Genomic DNA, 22,703 nt, shown 5'->3' with positions numbered 1-22,703 from the left:
ACTTAAGAACTTTTTAAAAGCTATTATTAATGCTTTTTGAGATAGTGATTTAGATGCATATCATATTTTTTACTGAGTTAAGTATTGTATGTAATTAGTTTTGCTACAACAAGTGTATGGGACATTGGAAAAAAAGTTGAATTTCCCATGGGGATGAATAAAGTATCTATCTATCTATCTATCTATTGGGGTATTCAATGTCCATTTAGAAATCAGACGGCAGAGGGGAAGAAGCTATTCCTGAATCGTTGAGTGTGTGCCTTCAGGCTTCTGTACTTCCTATCTGATGGTAAAAATGAGAAAAGGGCATGGCCTGGGTGCTGGAGGTCCTTAATAAAGGACGCTGCCTTTTTGAGACACCACTCCCTGAAGATGTCCTGGGCATTTTGTAGCTAGTACCCAAGATGAAGCTGACTAGATTTACAACCCTCTGCAGCTTCTTTCTGTCCTGTGCAGTAGCCCCATGATGTATTTGGATTTTATCAAGGGATTTGACAAATTTTCCCATGGTAGGCTCCTTCAGAAAACTATTTGAAAACTTTAGAGAGAGAGCAGAGGAGATTTCCTAAGATGCTACCAAGATTAGAGAACATGTTTTAGGCTTAGTGAGTTAAGGTTTTTCTCTTTGGATTGAAGGAGGATGAGATGAGACTTGATAGAGGTGTATAAGACGATAAGGGCCATACATAAAGTGGACAGCCAGTGGCTTTCTCCCAGGCTGACAATAGCTAATATGAGAGGATATATACTCAATGTGATAGGATGAAAATATAGGGGGGGGGGGGCATGTATGTTAGAAGTAAGCTTGTATTTACATACCAAGTGGCAGAGGGAGATACATTAGGGACATTTAAGATCCCAAGATTTAAGATCATTTAAGACATTGATTAAAAAATAATTGATTGTTATATGGGAAGGAAGGGTTAGATTGATCTTGGATCAGGTTAAGAAGTCAGCACAATGTTATGGGCCGAAGGACTGCAGTGTGTTGTACAGTTCCTTTTGTCTCTTGCCATTTCCTTCACCTCACCCTATGAACTTATTCCCTTGCTTTCCCCAATTCGGTTTCTGCTTTAATACAGCCATGCTATTCTACTTCAACACTTCATCAGCTCCAAATTCTTGGGACCGTTAAATATCAAAATGACTTACCGCACAATGATTGAAGTTAGCTGGTCAGCATTAATTCTTTGGTTGGCAGATACCATCAGTGGACTTTGTGACCCTCCACATCCAAGCTTCACTGTTGGTTTTCCATCATGGAGAAATAGATGAAGGAACTGGCTTCCAAAATTTTCAGCAATGGCTGAAATGCAATTAATGGTTTTAAACATAGCCAAATCATCATAATTCACAAATGAAAGAAAATCAATACAGCCTACTATAGAAGAAAATACAAGTGACCTACTTCTGAAGGGTCAAATTTTGACCACAATATTTAAATCAGCTCCAAAGCAACTTATAATAAAATAATCTGAGACATTCCAAGTGGTAAAGCTTAGTAGGACTATAATTATTACTGTTATAGGGGATATATCTGATGTTCCACAAGTAGGAATGAAAACTTCCAAAATCTATCCCTGTACATGGATCGAAGTCCAAATACATTCGGTCATGTGAAGCATGTAGTTTATTGATTTTACTCAATAGTGCAGTAACATCATTCCATAGAATCCCCAGATATATAAAAAAATGATGTCATTATCCCCACCGCACTGCTTATTGTCTGCTCCACTTGTTTGTTGAGTCAAATTTATCAAAAATGACTAGAAATTTAACAAAGGATTTTCCATTTATTTCTGGAAAAGCTCAATACAGAACATAAAACTGTCTCTAGGTTGATATCAATGACATCCAATTCACAGACAGCACAGGCTTTGGTGGTGGGAGTTGTGGCAGTCGGGAAACAATGTCTAAGCTCACAGCTGCAGCGTATTATTACAAGTGCAGTAAGAATGCTGTAGTTCACCTCTCACTCATCTATACCTGAATAACTCTGGCTTCACAAAATGTTATGTTGTATCATTGCTTCATCAGTGCAATCTCATCGCTATAAAAATTGTTGAAAAAGTCTTATGAGACTTATATGTGTGAACACAGCTGCTGGATGAATGGACCATTACGTAATTGTCCATTTGACAATTACGACAAATTGATAATTTAACAGATTTTGCTCAACTGTGATTCTTCTAGCATTTCTGCTTTTGTTTTGGAATCTGTATCCTCATGCAGATGGGATCCTTAGCCAGTCTAGATGAAGGGTCTCGACCCAAAGTGTTGACTGTTCATTTCCCTCCAGAGATGCTGCCTGACACACTGAGTTACTGCATGTCTTGTTTGTTGCTCCAGATTCCAGCATCTGCACTTTTGTGTCTCCTCGGTCTGTTTTATATGTGACTCCAGCCCCTCTATGGCTGACTCTTAATGGCCTTCCGAACAGGTGTGATTACATCAATCAATATGCTACAAACAAGTAACCACATGGAATACCCCACCACCATACCAGCTGTGATGAGTGAGGTCTGACAAATTCTGATGAGCATATCAAATGCAGTAACTAAGGAGCTGGTGGTAGACCTGAGGAGGGCTAAGGCACCGGTGACCCCTGTTTCCATCCAAGGGGTCAGTGTGGACATGGTGGAGGATTACAAATACCTGGGGATATGAACTGACAATAAACTGGACTGGTCAAAGAACACTGAGGCTGTCTACAAGAAGGGTCAGAGCCGTCTCTACTTCCTGAGGAAACTGAGGTCCTTTAACATCTGCCGGACGATGCTGAGGATGTTCTATGAGTCTGTGGTGGCCAGTGCTATCATGTTTGCTGTTGTGTGCTGGGGCAGCAGGCTGAGGGTCGCAGACATCAACAGAATCAACAAACTCATTCATAAGGCCAGTGATGTTGTGGGGGTTGAATTGGACTCTCTGACGGTGGTGTCTGAAAAGAGGATGCTGTCCAAGTTGCATGCCATCTTGGACAATGACTCCCATCCACTCCATAATGTACTGGTTAGGCACAGGAGTACGTTCAGCCAGAGACTCATTCCACCAAGATGCAACACTGAGCATCATAGGAAGTCATTCCTGTCTGTGGCCATCAAACTTTACAACTCCTCCCTCGGAGTGTCAGACACCCTGAGCCAATAGGCTGGTTCTGGACTTATTTCCACATGGCATAATTTACTTATTATTATTTAATTATTTATAGTTTTATATTGCTATATTTCTACACTATTCTTGATTGGTGCGACTGTAACGAAACCCAATTTCCCTCAGGATCAATAAAGTACGTCTGTCTGTTTGTCTGTCTAAATTATACCTCAGATTCTATATCTGACCCACTGAGTTCTCTATACAAATCTTGCAACTTGCCCTGCCAATTTCAAAGTCAAAAATCAAAGTGAATGTAAAATTTATCAAAGACAAAGGAAAATTTGTTATCAAAGTATGTATATTAATTTAAGATTACTTTCCGTACAGGCACTTACTGGAAAATAAAGAAATGCAATAGAATTTATGAACAAATATACATAAACAAAGCCTGACAAACAACCAATGAGCAAAAGATGTGAATAAACATGAGAACACGAATTGGAATTTATTCCATAATTTGCCAGTACTCCCTTATTTCCTTTTGAATTGGTCCTTAAGTTTATGTTCTACTTTGGAAGTGCAAAGAGCGATGGAACTGATTTAACATCTGAAGCAATAGATCAGAGTCAGGTTTATTATCGCTGACTAATGACATAAACTTTGTTGTTTTGTAGTAGCAGTACAATTGCAAAAATGCAAGGACATAAAATTAATGTAAATTACAAACATAAATAAATAGTGCAAAAGATGAATAGTAGTACTTATGGGTACATGGAACATTCAGAAATCTGATGGCAGAGGGGAAGAGGCTGTTTCTGAATTGTTGAGTCAGGTTTCTCCATCTCCTGCCTGTGGTAATAACAAGAAAAGGACATGCCCATGATGGTAAGGGTCCTTAGAGGTGCACGTCACTTTCTTGAGGCACTGTCTCTCAAAGATGTCTCTGATGGTGGGGAGGGTTGTACCCCTGATAGAGCTGAGTCTATGACATTTTGCAGTCTCTTCTGAGCCCCCATATCAGGTTGTGGTGGAACTAGTTAGAATGCTATCCACAGTACATCTACAAAAATCTGTAGCAGTCTTTGGTAACATACCCAATCTCCTCAAACTGAGGAGTACAACCATTGGTGTGCTTTCCTTGTAATTGCATCAAAGTGTTAGGACCATGATAGATGCAACTAGATGTTGACGCCCAGGAACTTGAACCTACTCATCCTTTCCACTGCTGACCCCCTTGATGAGGACTGGTATACGTTCTTCCAACTTTCCCTTCCTAAAGTCCACAATCAGTTCCTTGGTGTTGCTGACACTGAGTGTGAGGTTGTTGCTGTGACACCGCTCATTCAGTCAATCCGTCTGACCTCCTTGTTTTAGGCTGATATTCTACCAACAATGGCAGTGTACAGTATCATCAGCAATTGGCTGTTCATTTTTAAGCCATAAAACAAACTGCTGGAGGAACTCAGCAAAACAGGCAGCATCTGTGGAGGCATGGAGGTGCTTTGAGCCGAGACCTTGCATCCAGTCTTAAGCAGGGTGTCAATCCAAAATATTGACTATCCCTTTGCCTCCACTGATGCTGCCTGACCGACTGAATTCCTCGAGCTGATTGCTTTTTTAGCTCCAGATTCCAGCATGAGCAGTCTCTTTAGTCTCCATTGTTCATTTTTATCATTGCTTAAAAAGAAAATTTAAGATAGTTTAATCACATAGGGCTTATAGCACAGTATTTATAAATCTGTGTAGTGCTTCAATGTGACAGTTTTGTTGAACTCATGTTTCTCCAGTCTTGAACACCTAATGATCAAATGCTACCATTTACCTATGGAGTTCTCCCCCATATTCCTGATCGCAGTTTACAAACTACCAGTGGCTGACTATAATCAAGCACTTGAAATACCGCATGACACAATCAACAAACAAGAAACAGTCTATCCAGACACATTTCAAATCATAGTCAGGAAGTTCAGGCAGGCTTGTCCAATTACCATCAGCATATAACCTGTAGCACCAGAAATCCCAACACACTAGACCAATGTTACTCTATGATAAGAAATGCCTACTGTTTCAGGCTCAGACTGCATTTTGGTAAATTGGAACACTTGGCCTTGGCTGACCAGCTCCTACCTGCTCACAGGCAGAGGAGAAGGAGAAAAACTCCAGAGATTAGGACAACAAAGAGAGAGTCATGGGATGCAGAAGTGTGGTTGTAGGATTGCTTAGGGATGGTGGACTGGGCTGTGTTCAAGGACTCATCTGTGGATCTGAATAAATACACTATGATGTCAGAGCTGTAGATGAGTGAGTTCCCACAAAATCATTCAGACTCTTCTGCAACCAGAAGCCCTGGATGAACCATGAGATCTGCAGTCTGCTGAGGACCAGATCAGAGGCATCAAAGTCTGGTGCCAAGAAAGTTACAAGAGGTCCAGGTACAATCCCTGGAAAGTTATCTCACGGGCAAAGTCCAGGCTAAACTTAAATCAAGGATGTTTGATCGTTGTGACAGGGTTTGAATACTATCACCTCTTATAAAGTTAAATCAAGCAACATAGGCAACAACAGGGCTTCGCTCCCAGATGAGCACAATGCCTTATATGCTTGCTTTGACTATTAAAACATGGAGAAAACATCATGAACCCCCACAGCTCTGGATGATCCTGTGATTTCAGTCTCTGAGGCCAATGCGCGGGCAGCCTTCTGGAGGGTGAACCCATGAAAAGCATCTGGCCCAGAAAGGGTACCTGGCCAAGAACTAAAGACCTGTACTGATCAATTGGCTGGAGTGTTCACTGAGATTTTCAACTTCTTTCTTTGGCAGTCTGAGGTACCCACCTGCTTCAAGCAGACTTCAATTATATCGGTGTATAAGAAGTATGTGGTAACCTGCCTCAATGACCATCATCCAGTAGCACTTACATCCACAGTGATAAAGTGTTTTGAGAGGATAGTGATGAAACATATCGACCTCTGCTTGAGAAGTGACTTGGATTCACTCCCACGTGCCCACCAGGTCCACAGTAGATGCCATCTTACTGGCTCTTCACTTATCCCTGCAACATCTGGACAACCAAGCTGCATACATCCAGATGCTCGACGTTCAATACAATCTTCCCCTCAAAATTAATAACATTCAAGAAGTTGGCCTCAACAACTCCTTGTGCAATTGGATCTTCAATTTCCTCATTTGCAGACACCAGTCAGTTCAGACTGGAAGCAAAATTTCCTCCACAATCTCCATCAGCAGAAAACAGGACTGTGTGCTTAACCCTCTGCTCTACTTGCTTTACATTTATGATGGTGTAGTTAAGCACAGCTCCAATGCCACATTCAAATTTGCTAATGACATCATTGTCATAGGCCAAATCAAAGGTGATGACGAATCAGCATATAGGAGGGAGACTAAAAATCTGGTGGAGTGACCCCATTACAACAATCTTTTACTCAATGTCAGAAAGACCAAGGAGCTGATTATTTACCAGAAGGAGTAAATCAAAAATCCATGAGTCAGTCCTCAGCGGGGGATCAGAGACGGAGAGGGTCAGCAACTTTAAATTCTTCAGTGTTATCATTTCAGAGGATCTGTCCTGGGCCCAGCATGCAAGTGCAATTACAAAGAAAGTACAGCCAGCAGCACCTTTACTTTCTTAGGAGCTCACAAAGATTCAGCATGACATCCAAAAACTTTGATGAACTTCTCTAGATGTGTGGTGGAGTATAGGAGGAAGCTAGAACAAAAGCTGCAGAAAAAAAAGCATGAAGGAGGTGTGGGATGGGATGAAGATCATCACCGGATGCGGTGCAAAGCGGGGGGCGAACATAAGTGGAGATGTGGAGAAAGCGAACCAGCTGAACAACTTCTTCAACAGGTTCGACAGCTCAATCTCATCCTCACCGCAGAAATCCACACCAGGCTTACTTCCCTCACAGGAAAATAGACACTCACAGGAGACCTTGCCCACGCCCAGGATTATGGCTGCACAGGTGGAAGGTCATCTGAGGAAGATCTGTACCAGCAAGGCGGCTGGACCGGATGGAGTTTCCCCACGATTACTGAGGGCCTGTGCGACTGAGCTGGGAGAACCACTACAGCGCATCTTCAACATGAGCCTGGAGCAGAGAAGAGTACCCAGACAATGGAAAACATCCTGTATTGTCCCGGTACCGAAGAAACCACAACCAAAGGAGTTGAATGACTTCAGACCTGTTGCCTTGACGTCGCACGTGATGAAGACCATGAAGCGGCTGATAATACAGAATCTGAGGCCACAAACCAGGCACGCCCAGGATCCTCTTCAGTTTGCGTATAAGGAGAAGGTGGGAGTGGAGGATGCTATCACGTATTTGCTGCACAAATCACTCTCTCACCTAGATGGGGTCAGTTGTGCTGTGAAGATTACATTCCTTGACTTCTCTAGTGCCTTTAACACCATCCAGCCCAAGATCTTAAGGCACAAGCTAACGGAGATGGGAGTAGACTCTCACATGGTGGATTGGATAGTGGACTACTTGACAGATAGACCTCAGTATGTGCGGTTGGGAGACTGTAGGTCTGACACGGTGGTCAGCAGCACAGGGGCGCCGCAGGGAACCGTACTCTCTCCGGTCCTGTTCACCCTGTACACATCAGACTTCCAATATAACTCGGAGTCCTGCCATGTGCAGAAGTTCGCTGATGACACGGCCATAGTGGGGTGTGTCAGGAATGGACAGGAGGAGGAGTATAGGAAACTGATACAGGACTTTGTGATATGGTGCAACTCAAACTACCTGCGTCTCAATATCACCAAGACCAAGGAGATGGTGGTGGACTTTAGGAGATCTAGGCCTCATATGGAGCCAGTGATCATTAATGGAGAATGTGTGGAGCAGGTTAAGACCTACAAGTATCTGGGAGTACAGTTAGACGAGAAGCTAGACTGGACTGCCAACACAGATGCCTTGTGCAGGAAGGCACAGCGTCGACTGTACTTCCTCAGAAGGTTGGCATCATTCAATGTCTGTAGTGAGATGCTGAAGATGTTCTATAGGTCAGTTGTGGAGAGCGCCCTCTTCTTTGTAGTGGCGTGTTGGGGAGGAAGCATTAAGAAGAGGGACGCCTCATGTCTTAATAAGCTGGTAAGGAAGGCGGGCTCTGTCGTGGGCAAAGTACTGGAGAGTTTAACATCGGTAGCTGAGCGAAGGGCGCTGAGTAGGCTACGGTCAATTATGGAAAACCCTGAACATCCTCTACATAGCACCATCCAGAGACAGAGAAGCAGTTTCAGCGACAGGTTACTATCGATGCAATGCTCCTCAGACAGGATGAAGAGGTCAATACTCCCCAATGCCATTAGGCTTTACAATTCAACCGCCAGGACTTAAGAACTTTTTAAAAGTTATTATTAATGCTTTTTGAGATAGTGATTTAGATGCATATCATATTTTTTACTGAGTTAAGTATTGTATGTAATTAGTTTTGCTACAACAAGTGTATGGGACATTGGAAAAAAGTTGAATTTCCCCATGGGGATGAATAAAGTATCCTTCTATCTATCTATCTATCTATTGACCGGCTGTATCACAGACTGGTATGGAAATACCAACGTCCTTGAACAGAAAATTTTGCAAAAAGTAGTGGATATGGCTCAGTTCATCATGGGTTAAGCCCTCCTCACCACTGAGCACACCTGCCAAAGTGTTGTCACAGGAGCTGCATCCATCATCAGGGACATCGACCACCCAGTGCATGCTCTCTTTTCACAGCTGCCATCAGAAAGGTGGTACGGGAGTTCAGGACTCACACCATCAGGTTCAAGAACAGTTTTTAACCCCTGAACCAATCAGGCTCTTGAACCAGAGGGGATAAACTTCACTTGTCCCATTCCTGAACGGTTCCCACAACCTATGGACTCACTTTCAAGAACTCTTCATCTCATGTTCTCAATATTTATTGTTTACTTATTTATTATTATTACTTTCTTTTTGTATTTGCACAGTTTGTTGTCTTTTGCACAGGTCGAACACCAATTGCTGTGGTCATTCATTGATTCTATTATGTTTATTACTCTATTATGGATTTATTGAGTATGCCTGTAAGAAAATGAATCTCAGGGTAGTATACCATGATTTACATGTACTTTGATAATAGAGACACTTTGAATTTTGAGAAACAGACTGTTCTACTCAATAAACTGATGCTGGATTTCTGGTTCATTTGAGTCATTTCCCATCCCTGTTCATCTCAGATTTATTTATCATATGCATATTGATAAATACAGTGAAATGCATCATTTGTGATAACCAACACACCTAAAGATGTGTTGGAGCAGCTAGTAAGCATCACCATACATTCTTATCAGCAAATTGTTAATATAACAGAGGAGACTTCAACATCTAATAAAACAAATACACCTTCTCATGACTTTGAGCCAAGCTTGCATGCTCCACTTAAAATTAACATTGATCACTTTTTAAATTGAGACTCAGTCTAGCAACTGATGGAGTTAGGCAGCATAAGCAACTTCAGGGACAACAGATGAGATGGGGACCAGAGGCTCTGGGGAGAAGCTGACAAATACATCGCCTGGTTAACTTGTGACTAGCTATATCAGAGCTCATAACGTCAATGAATCAATCCTCCAAAATCCCACATTAGATTGAATGCTAAAATTAAATGTCAACTGGTATTGTTAGTCAGGAAATAAAATGAAAGCCCTGTCATATTTAAGTGTGATTGTCTATTTTCCCTTACAGACAGAAAGGTAACAGCTCCATGTCGTTGCACTCTACTGCTTGCTATGATGCCTCAGTACATTCCAAGTGGCAAAGAATCACCTTTATTAGAGCCAGCAGCTCACTTGCTTATTGAAGTATGACCTCATTGTTGAATTGCTCCAAGCATTACAGCCTCTGACGTCCTAGGTACATCAATTCAGATGATGCTAATCAAACGTCTGACATGCCAACCCATGTGAACTTCAAACTTCTCTCGGTGAACAATGATGTCAGTAACTTCAAAGCAAATTCCCAAAGCTAACATGAATGTCATGTGCTTGTGCCAGTTGAAGGTGTTCATCATGATTATTTTCTATTTCTTCAGTCTATCTTATCCCCCTTGAGACTCCAAAGAAGGTATTTAAATTTCTTAAGGCTGAATACAACAGATGGGAAGCATAGATCTGAAAATAAGGAGTTTCAGAGATTATCCTTGCCGCCTGTGAGTGCAGTTCTCAAATGATGTGCAGGATTATAGAATCCCTTTTAGCATCCCAAGAATAATTGTTCTATCTTAAGTTGTCTCATAAATTATGTGGAAAGAGCTCATTTGGGGCATTAAGTTGGTCAGTCTTCCCAAAACAAGCTCGGGTATTGTGATGCATAACAGAACATAGATCATTGAACTGTTCTTCAGCCAACGATGTCTGTGCCAACTGTGGTGATATCACATTTAAGAACGTGATTGGAGAGAGTTCTGAGCATGTGCAGAAATGATAGAAAGATCAAGAAAAACATGGCATTGTAAGAACGTGGTTGTTGTTAAATAAAAGTACTATTTCTTGCAGAAGATGTTTCCTTATTAGTAACCCACAGTACGTATTAATATAAAGACACAACATGGTGTCAGAAGTTGGTCTGGAAGAATAATACATTTCCTAACACAGGAAAATTGAAGATAATTTTCTGAAAAAAGAGTTCGAACTGTTTTGGTGCTGCTAACAGTTTTACAAATGGAAGGTTCGCAACTTTCACCAACACTTCAATTGTCTGGGAACGTAGCTGAGAGCTGGAGAAAATTTAAGCAACATTTTGAAATTTATTTATCGGCGATCGGAGTGAATAAAAACCAGAGAAAAGGAAAGCTGCGCTTCTACTCCATGTAATAGGTGATGACACAATTCAGGTATATAATCATTTTATTTTTGAAAATGGAGATAATTTAAATCTAAAATCGATAATGGACAAATTTGAAACATTTTGTATACCGAAGCATAATGTGACGTATAAGCAATATAAATTTTTTACAAATAAGCTGAGAGACGGTGGAACTATTGATCAATATGTTACTGAGTTGAGACACCGGAGTAAAACATGCGAGTTTGGAAAACTGACAGACTCTCTCATTAAAGACAGAATTGTTGGTGGCATTCTGGATAATGGTCTGAGAGAAAGACTATTAAGAGAACAAGACATAGACTTGGAAAAAGCTTTGATGCTCTGCAGAGCTTCGGAATCCATGATGTCACAGGCGAAGGAACTTTTCATTACGTCATCTCTGAAAACAGAGCTTGTCAGAATGGAACGGCTTGGAGTCACAAAAAAAAGATGAACTGACTAAAATGGTCAATTCGCTTGTTATTGTTGATAAGAAAAATGGAAAACTGAGGATTTGCTTAGATCCAAGAGACTTGAATCGAGACATTAAAAGAGAGCATTTCAAATTGCCTACTCATGAAGAAATTATGTCACAGTTTGCTAATGCACAGTACTTTAATAAATGAGATGCATCCTCTGGATTCTGGCAACTTAAACTAGATGAACCGAGTTCAAAATTGTGTACCTTTAACACTCCTTTTGCCAGATACTGTTTTCTTAGGCTTCCTTTTGGAATTGCATCAGCTCCTGAAGTGTACCATAAAACCATCCACATGCTATATGAGCACATTGAGGGCATGGATGATATTATTGTTTGGGGATCATCTAAACAAGAGCATGACACCAGACTCAGACAAGTCTTTGAGGCAACACGCAAGGCAAAGTTGAATAAAGACAAATGTCAGCTAGTAGTGACTGAACTTACCTTTGTGGGTGATATCATCAGCAATGAGGGTGTGCATCCTAATCCATTGAGGGTTTCTGCTATTGAGAACGTGTCAAGACCGCAATGTAAAAAGGATGTTCAAAGGTTTATGGGAATGGTCAACTACATGGGAAAATTCATACCCAATCTTTCGGAAGAGCTTGCTCCATTGAGGCAGGTAACAGAAAAGAAAAACGAATGGAGATGAAATCATGAACAGGAGAAGGCATGGCAAAAATATCAGGAAAGTGCTCACCAAGGAACCTGTGTTGAAATTCTAAGATGCTGAGAAACCCATCAAAATCTCATGTGATGCATCTCAAGCAGGCTTAGGGGCAGTACTATTCCAGAAACATGATAAGGAATGGCTACCAGTGGCATATGCATCTCGTTCATTATCTGATCCAGAAACAAGGTATGCCCAAATTGAAAAAGAATTGCTCAGCATTATCTTTGCTTGCGAGAGATTTCATCAGTTTGTGTCAGGGCAATGTATTGATGTTGAAACTGATCATAAGCTTCTGACTGCATTGTTTTGCAAACCTTTAAGTGACTGTCCTTTGCGAATTCAGTGAATGATGATCAAATTGCAAAAATATGTATTGAATGTGTCATACACATCTGGAAAATTCATCTACACGGCTGACACACTTTCCAGAGCTGTGGATCCAACAACAAAAGACAGTCACAGGGACGCTGTTGATGTTCAGGCATTTGTTGATATGATCATAGAGACTGTACTTGTTGCTCCCGAAAAGTTGGAACTGCTGCGTCTTGAGACAGAGAAGGACAAAATTCTCAGTCAGGTAATACAAGTGGTGATGGATGGATTGCCAGATAATAGGCATGACTTATTATGCCTATTCTTGTACCTCAGAAGTACAAGAATATTGGAACTACAGATCAGAACTTTCTGTTGTGGATGGGATATTGTACAAAGGTAGCAGAATTGTGATTCCTAAAAGTCTCTGAAAAGAAATGCTTGGGAAAATTCATGAAGGCCACCTAGGCATTGAAAAGTGTAAGAGAAGGGCATGGGAAGTGACGTATTGGCCCAGGATGAATTAAGAAATTGCAGAATTGGTGTCTTCTTGTCAAATATGCCTTAAATACCAACCTAACAACCCTAAGGAGCCACTGCATCCACATCCTAGTCCTCAGAGACCTTATCAGAAGGTAGGTGTTGATCTTTTTGTAACAGACAACAATGATTATCTATTAATAACAGATTACTACTCATTGTATCGTAAAGCATGTGGTTTGAGCAGAACGACAGCAGAGAATGTAATTACATGCATGAAATCAGTTTTTTCCAGACATGGTGTATCTGATGAAGTTTTCAGAAACAATGGTCCACAATTCAACGGGGAATGCATGAGACATTTTGCTCACGAATGGGGCTTTGTTCATACAACATCCAGTCCATTTTTCCCTCAGTCCAATGTTGAGAAGTCGGTAGGAATTATCAAGAAGCCGATGCACAAAGCAAAAAGATAGTGGAGGTGATTTTTATAAAGCTTTGTTAGCCTATCGCAGTACTCCACTTAAATGTGGACTTTCACCTGCTCAGCTCTTGATGGGATGCCGTTTGAGATCCAATCTGCCAATAAATGAGAGTCTTCTGATAACAGAGGGAGGTTAAAAAGTGAAAAGGTGGAAAGATGAACACAAAGCAAAGCAGAAAATATACTTTGACAGATGTTCTCGTCCATCACCTGACCTGCACGAAGGAGATGCAGTAAGGATACAGGACAAAATGAAGACATGGACACAGAAAGCTACAGTACTTGAAGATGTACAACCCAGATCATACTTGGCCTAAACAGAAGAAGGAGCAGTGTTAAGAAGAAATCGCAAAGACCTCAAGAAGGAGCCAACTTCAGAGTTTCCGTTAACTGATGCAGACCAGACAAAACATGGAAATAACAACGAAACACAAGAACTGTGTGAACCACTTAGAAGGTCTACTCATGTTCATAAAGCCCCAGAGAAACTGATAGAGACATTTTAAATTATGTATTTGCTATGGCCAATGTTGCTAATTGTTTTTCTTTTTAAGGAAAGTAAGATGTGGTGATATCACATTTAAGAATGTGATTGGAGAGAGATCTGAGCATGCACAGGAATGATAGAAAGATCAAGAAAAATATGGCATTGTAAGAACATGGTTGTTGTTGATAAATAAAAGTTCTATTTCTTCCAGAAGATGTTTCTTTATTAGTAGCCCACGGTACATATTAATATAAAGAAAACAACACCAACCATGTTGTCAATTTAAACAAATCCCATTTGCCTATACATAACTACATTTCATCCTTCCCCTGCCTGCTCACATTCCTGTCTAATGCTGTTTTCACCACTCCCCCTGGCAGTGTGATCCAGGAACCCACCATTCTGTGTAATAAAAATTGCCTCACAAATATGCTTTAAGTTCTTCTTCTCTAGTATTTGACATTTCTACCCCAGGAATGAGACTGTCTACCTAATCTATGCCTCTTATCATTTTGTATACTTCGTGTTACCACCCTAAATGTGTTTTTTTTCTTTAACTTTCTTCCCAAGTCCCTAAATTCCCTTCCCCCTCCTCCTGATAAGCTATGCCCCAACAGTATCTAGAAAATATATGACAGAGAGAGCTAGGAGGCTCCTACACTACCTGCCTAGTCATCTACCTGGCTGAACTATCAGTATCTATCTCCTACCTATATCACTCTCTGCTTTCTGTATGCTCTTGAGTGACACCAATGTCTGTTTTAATCAGTCTTGAGATTCTAGATGAAGCACTGTTTGATAGGGTTGAAATAGCTGGGTTGCATAGCTCATTAAGCCAGAAGGTCTGTACCACGCTGCATCTCTACATAAAATAAATAAGACAAGTTCAAGTTTATTTCCATTCACCCTTATATATGTATAATGCCAAACCAAACTATCTTCCTTTGGATCAAGGCACATAACATAGTACATACAACTCACACACAACAGATAAAGTAATATTACCACAAATAAATAACAAATTATAAAATATTTTCCAGAAGATTTAAAGAAGATTGAAATGTCAATTGACTCAAGTTGATTCCCCCTTACAATGCAATGATTGCTAGGATTATTCTGCAATTAAGAAATTATGGAAAATGAGAACCAGTCTTCAGGAAACAAAATCCAATCATGATTTAATTTCAACTGATACCTTAAGGCTATTGAAACAAATCATTGTGTGTAAGACTTTGTGATTCTGTACTACTGGAGTTAAGCAGGGAAGGCAATAAATGAATGTTGTTGCTAATCGGTGGTGATTGAAACCTATATGATGACATCAGGGAAGACGTTACATGACCACCTCTTATATAAACATATCCCTGTTACTGAATGCAGAGTTATGGTCAGGTCCATTTTGCCGCTTAATATTCTGTGTAGTTGCATATTCAGGGCGCCACCTCCCAACACTGTAACAAAAAGTTATTTCTAGAGTTTGTGTGCAGAAGCTCTTTTACCAGCCACTAGGACTGAATATTCAAAGGGATTTTGCTAATTGGGATTTGCTCCAAGTAACTCTGCAAAGTAAGGCATTTAATATCCAACATGCTAAAATTAAGTAGCTATTTATCCCTATTGAAACTGTCGTAAATCATTTATTTTATGTGCAAAAAGTGTAAAACTTTGTGATGGGAGAGCAGAACTAGATTCTGTCCAGAAGATTGGCTGTGTTAAGTAAAGACTTCTACATCTCCCAGTTACAGCTTCTTCATGGCTCAGGTTAGTCAGCCACAACAGTGATCAGCCCTCTGTCCAAACCATTCAGTTTGACTGAGGGAGGAAACCTAACAAAAAAGATAATCTTTCAGCAGAAGCAAGCTACTCAAAATTCTTCCTTCACATTCCCAAGCGTAACTTTGAATATTGAATTGAACAAGGAACTGATGTTTTTCCACTGGAGCCATGACCCTAGAAATGCCCTTTGTTTTACTATACTAATTATCCTTATTATCCTCAGTTATGGTCTTTAACAGACAGTTATGCAGCCCCAGGTCATGTTTTACAGATATTTTCTCAGAACCAAGATAATGCTGCAAGGCATTGTTGCAGCTCTACAAAACCCTGGTCAGACTCCACTTAGAATATTGTGTTCAGTTCTGGTTATCTCATTATAGAAAGGATGTGGGAGCTTTAGAGAGAGTGCACAGGAGATTTACCAGGATGCTGCCTGGACTAGAGGGCATGTCTTATGAAGGTAAGTTGAGTGAGGTATGGCTTTTCTTTTTGGAGCAAAGAAGGATGAGAGGTGACTTGATGGAGGTGTAGAAGGCGATTAAGAGGAATAGATCAAGTGGACAGCCAGAGTTTTCTCCCCCAGTGTGGAAACAGCTAATATGAGGAGGCTTAATTTTAAGGTGACTGGAGGAAAGTACAGGCAAGATGTCAGAGGTAACTGCTTTACACAGAAAGTGGTGGGTGAGTGGAACACCCTGAAGGGGTGATGGTGGAGGCAAATACATTAAGGACTCTTAGGTAGGTACATGGAAGATAGAAACATGGAAGGCCATGCAGGAGGGAAGGTTTAGATTAATCACAGAGTAGGTTAAAGGTCAGAAGAAAATTGTGAGCTGAGGGATTTGTACTGCGCTGTATCATTCGATGTTCTACCACAGGGGTTCGCAACATTTTTTATGCCATGGAGCCTTACCATTAACCAAGGGTCTGTGGACCCCATGTTGGGAACCTCGTTCTACTCTATGTTCTTTCTGGGAGCCTGTTTGAATCGTTCAAAGATGTTAACCTATGATATAAAAAAGGAGCGGGCCACTTCCTCCTTGAATTTGCTGTGTCATTTAGTCATCTTGTCTATCATATCGTCTGACTGCAACTAGAACTCCACATTCCCTCCCACTCCTGGAAGCCTTTCACTCTGTTGTTTGTCAAGAACCAACACACCTGAGATAGAAACATGTTCAGAGACTTTGTTTCCAACACCCTTTGTGAAAAGAGTTCCAAGGAATTAACATACAAATGGTGGTGTGGGGTGGGGGAGGAAGAGAAGTGGGGTCAGTAGCACAGTTGTTAGTGCAACATCACTACTGCACCAGTAATAAGTGCAAACACAAGGAAATCTGCAGATGCTGGAAATTCAAACAACACACACAAAATGCTGGTGGAACACAGCAGGCCAGGCAGCATCGATAGGAAGAAGCGCTGTCGACGTTTCGGGCCGAAACCCTTCGTCAGGACAGTAATAAGTGGTTGGGTTCAATTCCTGCCACTATCTAGAAGGAGTCTGCACGTTCTTCTTGTAACTGCATGGGTTTCTTCCAGGTGTTCTGATTTCCTCCAAAATTCCAATGATGTAAAATGAAAAAAATTGCATTTATTTTCTACCTTTCAGAACCCATGAACAGTCCTCCCTATCATTAAGGTGCTATCTCAAGAAAGCTTCAACTATCAAGCAACCTCGCCATCTAGGCCATGCCCTCTTCTCACTGCTACCATCAGCCAGGATTACAGAAGCCACTAGGTACAGGAACAACTACTTTCCTCAACCACTAGCTCTTGAACTGACCTGTAGAACTCTAATCAGCTCTTGCATTACCATCAGTCAACTTGCTTCTGCTTGTTTTTGTGCACTACTGTCCTATATTGCTCACTTTTTTCATTGATTTGTAAAATGTATGTATAATTTAAGTATAATTTTACGTTTTGTGTGTTGTCTTAATCTACATACTGTGACGTTGCTGCAAGCAAGTTTTTCATTGTGCCTGTACCGCATGACAAAAACTTTGACATGTCCTAAAGAAATACTCGTCTAATCAGTCACTGCTGTAATGCACAAAATGCTGCACTGGGTTTGCAAATGGTCATTGCAATGTGCAGTGATTGGATAATTTGTTTTAGTGATGTTGGTTGGAGGAGCTTGCTCTTTAACAGAATGCCATGAGGTCTTTTTCACCTTCTTGAGGGAAATGATATCACTAGTGGAAAACACTAATGCAATCTTAAAATTGGCAAGAGGAAATAGAATATGTCAAGCAATTTTGTTAGGGACACTGCTTTATTGGGGAGGTTTCTGTACAGGGTTAACCAAAATTTGATGTACTAGCAGGCTTTGGGAATATAAAATACTCAAAGCAAGCAATTTTTACAGAGGCTAAAGAAACGGATTGATCTGTTAACTTCAGAGCTGCTTGAGGTATGTTTATTTAATTTATGGGCTGTTAAGATGCTTTCATGGATAGTAAAGCCCTTCCAGGTGTTTTGGGAAAGGTATGCTGTGTAATAGATTATCAGAATTAGAATCAGGTTTATTATCACTGGAATGCGTCATGATATTTGTTAACTTAGCAGCAGCAGTTCAATGCAATACTTGAGAATAGAGAAAGAAAAATAAATAAATAAATAAATAAATAACAGTAAGTGTGTGTATATATATATATATATATATATATATATATATATATATATATATATATATATATATATATATATATATATATATATATATATATATATATATATATATATATATATATATAGAATAGATTAAAAATAGTGCAACAATGGAAATATTAAGAAAGTGAGGTAGTGTTCATGGGTTTGATGTCTATTTAGGAATCATATGGCAGAGGGGAAGAAGCTGTTCCTGAATCACTGAGTGTGTGCCTTTAGGCTTCTGTACCTCCTTCCTGATGGTGATAGTGAGAAGAGGGCATGTCCTTGGTTATGGGGATCCTTAATAATGGACGCCACATTTCTGAGGCACTGGTCCTTGATGATGTCTTAGGTACTACGGAAGCTAGTTCCCAAAATGGAGCTGACTAATTTTGCAACTTTCCATAGTTTTTCTCAGTCCTGTGCACCCCTCCCCCCCCCAATACTAGACAATCAGACAATGATACAGTCAGAATGCTCTCCAAGGTACATCTATGGAAGTTTGAGTGCTTTAGTTGACAAATCAAATCTCTTCAATCTCCTAATGAGAGGTTTGCTTTCTTCATAGCCACATCGATATGCTGGGACCAGGTTAGATCCTCAGAGATCTTGACGCCCAGGAACTTGAAATTGCTCACTCTCTCTGCTTCTGATCCCTCTATGAAGATTGGTTCATGTTCCCTTCTGTTACCCTTCCTGAGTACACAATCAGTTCTTTTGTCTTATTGACATTGAGTGTAAGGTTGTTGCTGCGACACCACTCAACTAGCTGGTATATCTCGCTCCTGTACACCCTTGCATCTGCATCTGAGACTCTACCAACAATGGGTGTATCATTTGCAAATTTATAGATGGCAGTTTGTGTAATATCTAGCCACACAGTCATGGGTATCGAGGGAGTAGAGCAGTGGACTAAGCACACATCCTTGAGGTATGGCAGTGTCGATCATCAGCGAGGAGGAGATATTATCACCAACCTGCACTGACTGGTCTTCTGGGTAGGAAGTTGAGGATCCATTTGAAGAGCGATTATATAGTAAAAGTACAAATACAGCGTGCTTCCATCCATTTCGAAATAGAGGATATATATGGAGTACCCTTCTCAAATGATTGTTTAATTGTAAACTACCACTCACAATTGGGTGAGGCAAGAATTGAGGTCTATTTTCCTGAGAGCTTGGAGGTGAATTCATGCAAGTGGTCCTCTGTTAAGCCTTAGTAAGACCGGCAATTCATTTTCAGCTCTGTTTGGTGCTGCTCCCTATGTCGCTCTCCTGACAGAAGCATCCTTGGCTGTGAGTCTGCAGATTGTGGAGAAGAGTTTGCTGATGGCTCATGGCCCCTCAGGATTGGAGCTGTGACTCTAATCTGAATCAGCCCAATTAGCACATTGGTAGTGACATACAGCATAGTGGATGTTGCACTCTGTATAAAAACAGTCTCCTCAATGGTTGTTCCTATCAATGCATGGGCTGGCTGGATTTGAAGACTAGTTCATCCCATGTTTTCTTGAAAGACTCACCTGGTTTGGTCAGCTCAGGTGCAAGTCTCCCTAATGGACACTGAAGTCTCCAGCCACAGTACATTCTGCACTCTTACCACTTCCAGTGATGTGTTGAGGTGTTGTTCAGAATGGGCGTGTATTAACTCTGCTGAGGGAAGGCAGTTGGTGGTAAGAAGGATGTTTCCATGCTTATGTTTGACCTGATGCTCTGACACTTTGTGGGGTCATGAGGCATCGGTCAGAAGCCGATCCTGATTATTCACCACAGTGCATGAACTGCAGAACGATTGTGGGGTAACAGGAGATGACAGAGGCTGAAATCTGGAGCAAATTAAAACAAATAAATAGCTGGAAGAACTCAGTGGCTCAGGATGAGGTTCAAGATGATGGGAGAAATTTAAAGATCTGCAGTGTAAGCTTTTCATTCAGAGGGTCTGAATAAACTGCCAAATGAGACCCTGCATCAGGACTGAGGTTATAAACAGAATCCCCTTCCCATTTCCACACTGACCTCTCTCTCCTCAGCCTTCCCACCACCATAGTGAGGCAGAACACAAGCCACAGCAACAGTTCCTTTAAATAGTATCTGCCTCCTCTGGCAGTTTGTTCCAAATAATCAGACACTGAATGAAAAGCTTACCCTGCAGATCTCCTTTAAATACCTCCATCACCTTGAACCTCTGAACTCTAGTTTTTGATTCCTGTGCCCGTGACAAAGATATTGAAAATCTATCCAATCTACGCCCCTCAATTTTGTAAACCTTGATACAGTCATCCCTTATCCTCGTACATTCCACTGAGAATAAAACCAGTCTATCCCACCATCCAGGACAAGCTCACTTCTTGCTGCTGCCATTGGGAAGGTGCTACAGGAGCCATAGGGCCCACACCACTAGGTTCAGGAACAATTATTACCCCTTAACCATCAAGCTCTTGAACTATAGTGGATAATATCACTTACCACAACTCTGATGAACTGATTCCACAATCATTGGCTCACTTTCATGGTCTCTACAATTCATGCGCTCAGTGTAAATCTTTTTATTTATTTAATTATTTATTTAGAATTTTGAACTTTGCAACTATTGTCCTTCATTCAAGGCAACATCCTGATGAATCTCTTCTGCACTCTTTTTATTATTAACGTATGCTTCCTGTTGTGTGGTGACCTGAACTGTTTTTATTACTCAAGGTATGGTCTAACCAGTATTTTGTACATCTGCAACATGATGTCTCAACTCTTATACTCAGTGCCTTAGCAAGCATGCCAAATGCATTCTTCACTACCCATCTCTATCAGTGTCACTGCTTTTAGAGAGCTATGGACTTGCACCTGAAGGTCTCTTTGTACATGAATACTCCTAAGGTCTCTATCATTTATTTATACACCCTAATGGAATTTGACTTCCCAAAGTGCATCATCTCAAACTTGCTTAAATGAAATTTCATCTGCTACTGTGCTGCACAACTTTTCAGGTGATCTATGCCCTGTTGTACTTTTAAACAACCCTTTTCATTATCCAAGACTGCACCAATTATTGTGTCGCCTACAACCTTCATAACCTCATCTCCTAGGTTCTCATTCAAACAACAAAAGTCTCAATACAAACCTTGCAGTAAATCACTTATCACAGATTCCTAGTCAGGAAAACATCTGCTATTCCCTTCTGCTCTTATCACCCAGCCAATTTTGGATGCAGACCAGAAACTTGTCTTAAATTCCTTGTTCCTTAACAGTCTAACAGGTGCGATGCTAAAAGAAAACCTCACTGAAGTCCATATTCACAAAATTAAATTGCCTCGCCTTGGTTATCTCTTCAAAATAGTCCATTCAAATTTATGAGACATGATCTCCACTGTATCAAATTCTATGGAGCTTCCTCACACTCTCTTTCCATGTAAGTAAGTCCTGTCCCTCAGAATTTCTCCAGCAATTTCCCTACAACTGATCAAGGCCCAGGGGTCTGCTGTTTCCTGGCTTATTCCTATTGTAGGGAAAATGCTCTGCATTGAAAAAAATTAAGTTATCCAATAGGGTGACATAATGGACCACTTACACGCTGTTAGATTGGTAAGAGAAGGTGGTATTCAAACAATTACAGACCAGAGGTATGCCATTTGGCCTAGCAAGTCATTGCTGATTCTTCCCAAGAACATCCACCCACCTGGGATACAGATCCATAATTCCTTAAAAGTGGTGTCACAGGATTAAAAGGAGCTTTTGGCACATTTGCTTTCATAAGTGAAAGTATTAAATACAGAAGTTGGGAAGTTATGTTGAAATTGTATGATAAACTGTATGATACAGGCCTAATTTGGACTATTACGTGCAGTTCTGGTTACGGACCTACAGGAACGATATCAACCCCTTTGGAAGAGCATGAGAAAATTTACAAGGACCGTACCAGGTCCTGAGGACCGGAATACAGGGCAAGGTTAAATAGTTTAGCACTTTATTCCCTGGAGTGTAGGAGAATGAGGGAATATTTGATCAATGCATACAAAATTATGAGGGATGTACATTGAGTAAACACAAGCAGGCTTTTTCCACGGAGGTTGAGTGAGACTCTAGAACTAGAGTTCAGAGGTTAAGAGTGAAAGATGAAGTGCTTGAAGGGAAACTGGGGGGCATGGAGTATCTTCATGCAGAGGGTGGTGAGAGTGTGGAACCAGTTGCCAGTGGAAGTGGTAGATGCAGTTTTGATGTCAACATTTAAGAGAAATTTGGATATGTACTGTAAGTGAATGGGAAGTGTATGGAGGGCTATGGTCCAGGTGCAAGTTAATGGGACTAGACAGAATAATAGATTAGCATGGACTAGATGGGATGAAAGGCCTGTTTCTGTGATATAATGTTCCATGACTCTATGACACCTTACACAGCTTAATTCTTACACCCACAAATTAATC

The 22,703-nt window shown here is 40.8% G+C and overlaps 1 protein-coding gene across 1 annotated transcript in view; it reads right to left on the bottom strand.

Moving 5' to 3' along the window:
- The window catches only part of eys (eyes shut homolog), a 1,854,977-nt gene that overhangs the window by 270,111 nt on the left and 1,562,163 nt on the right, over positions 1-22,703 (bottom strand). Inside the window, exon 39 of the mRNA XM_073056513.1 lies at positions 1,153-1,306. Within this exon, the coding sequence (XP_072912614.1) occupies positions 1,153-1,306 (154 nt within the window). The remainder of the gene's footprint in view (positions 1-1,152; positions 1,307-22,703) is intronic.

Source organism: Hemitrygon akajei, chromosome 9 (assembly GCF_048418815.1).
Source record: "Hemitrygon akajei chromosome 9, sHemAka1.3, whole genome shotgun sequence".
NCBI lineage: Eukaryota > Metazoa > Chordata > Chondrichthyes > Myliobatiformes > Dasyatidae > Hemitrygon > Hemitrygon akajei.
This window is presented reverse-complemented; position numbering and strand designations above follow the sequence as displayed.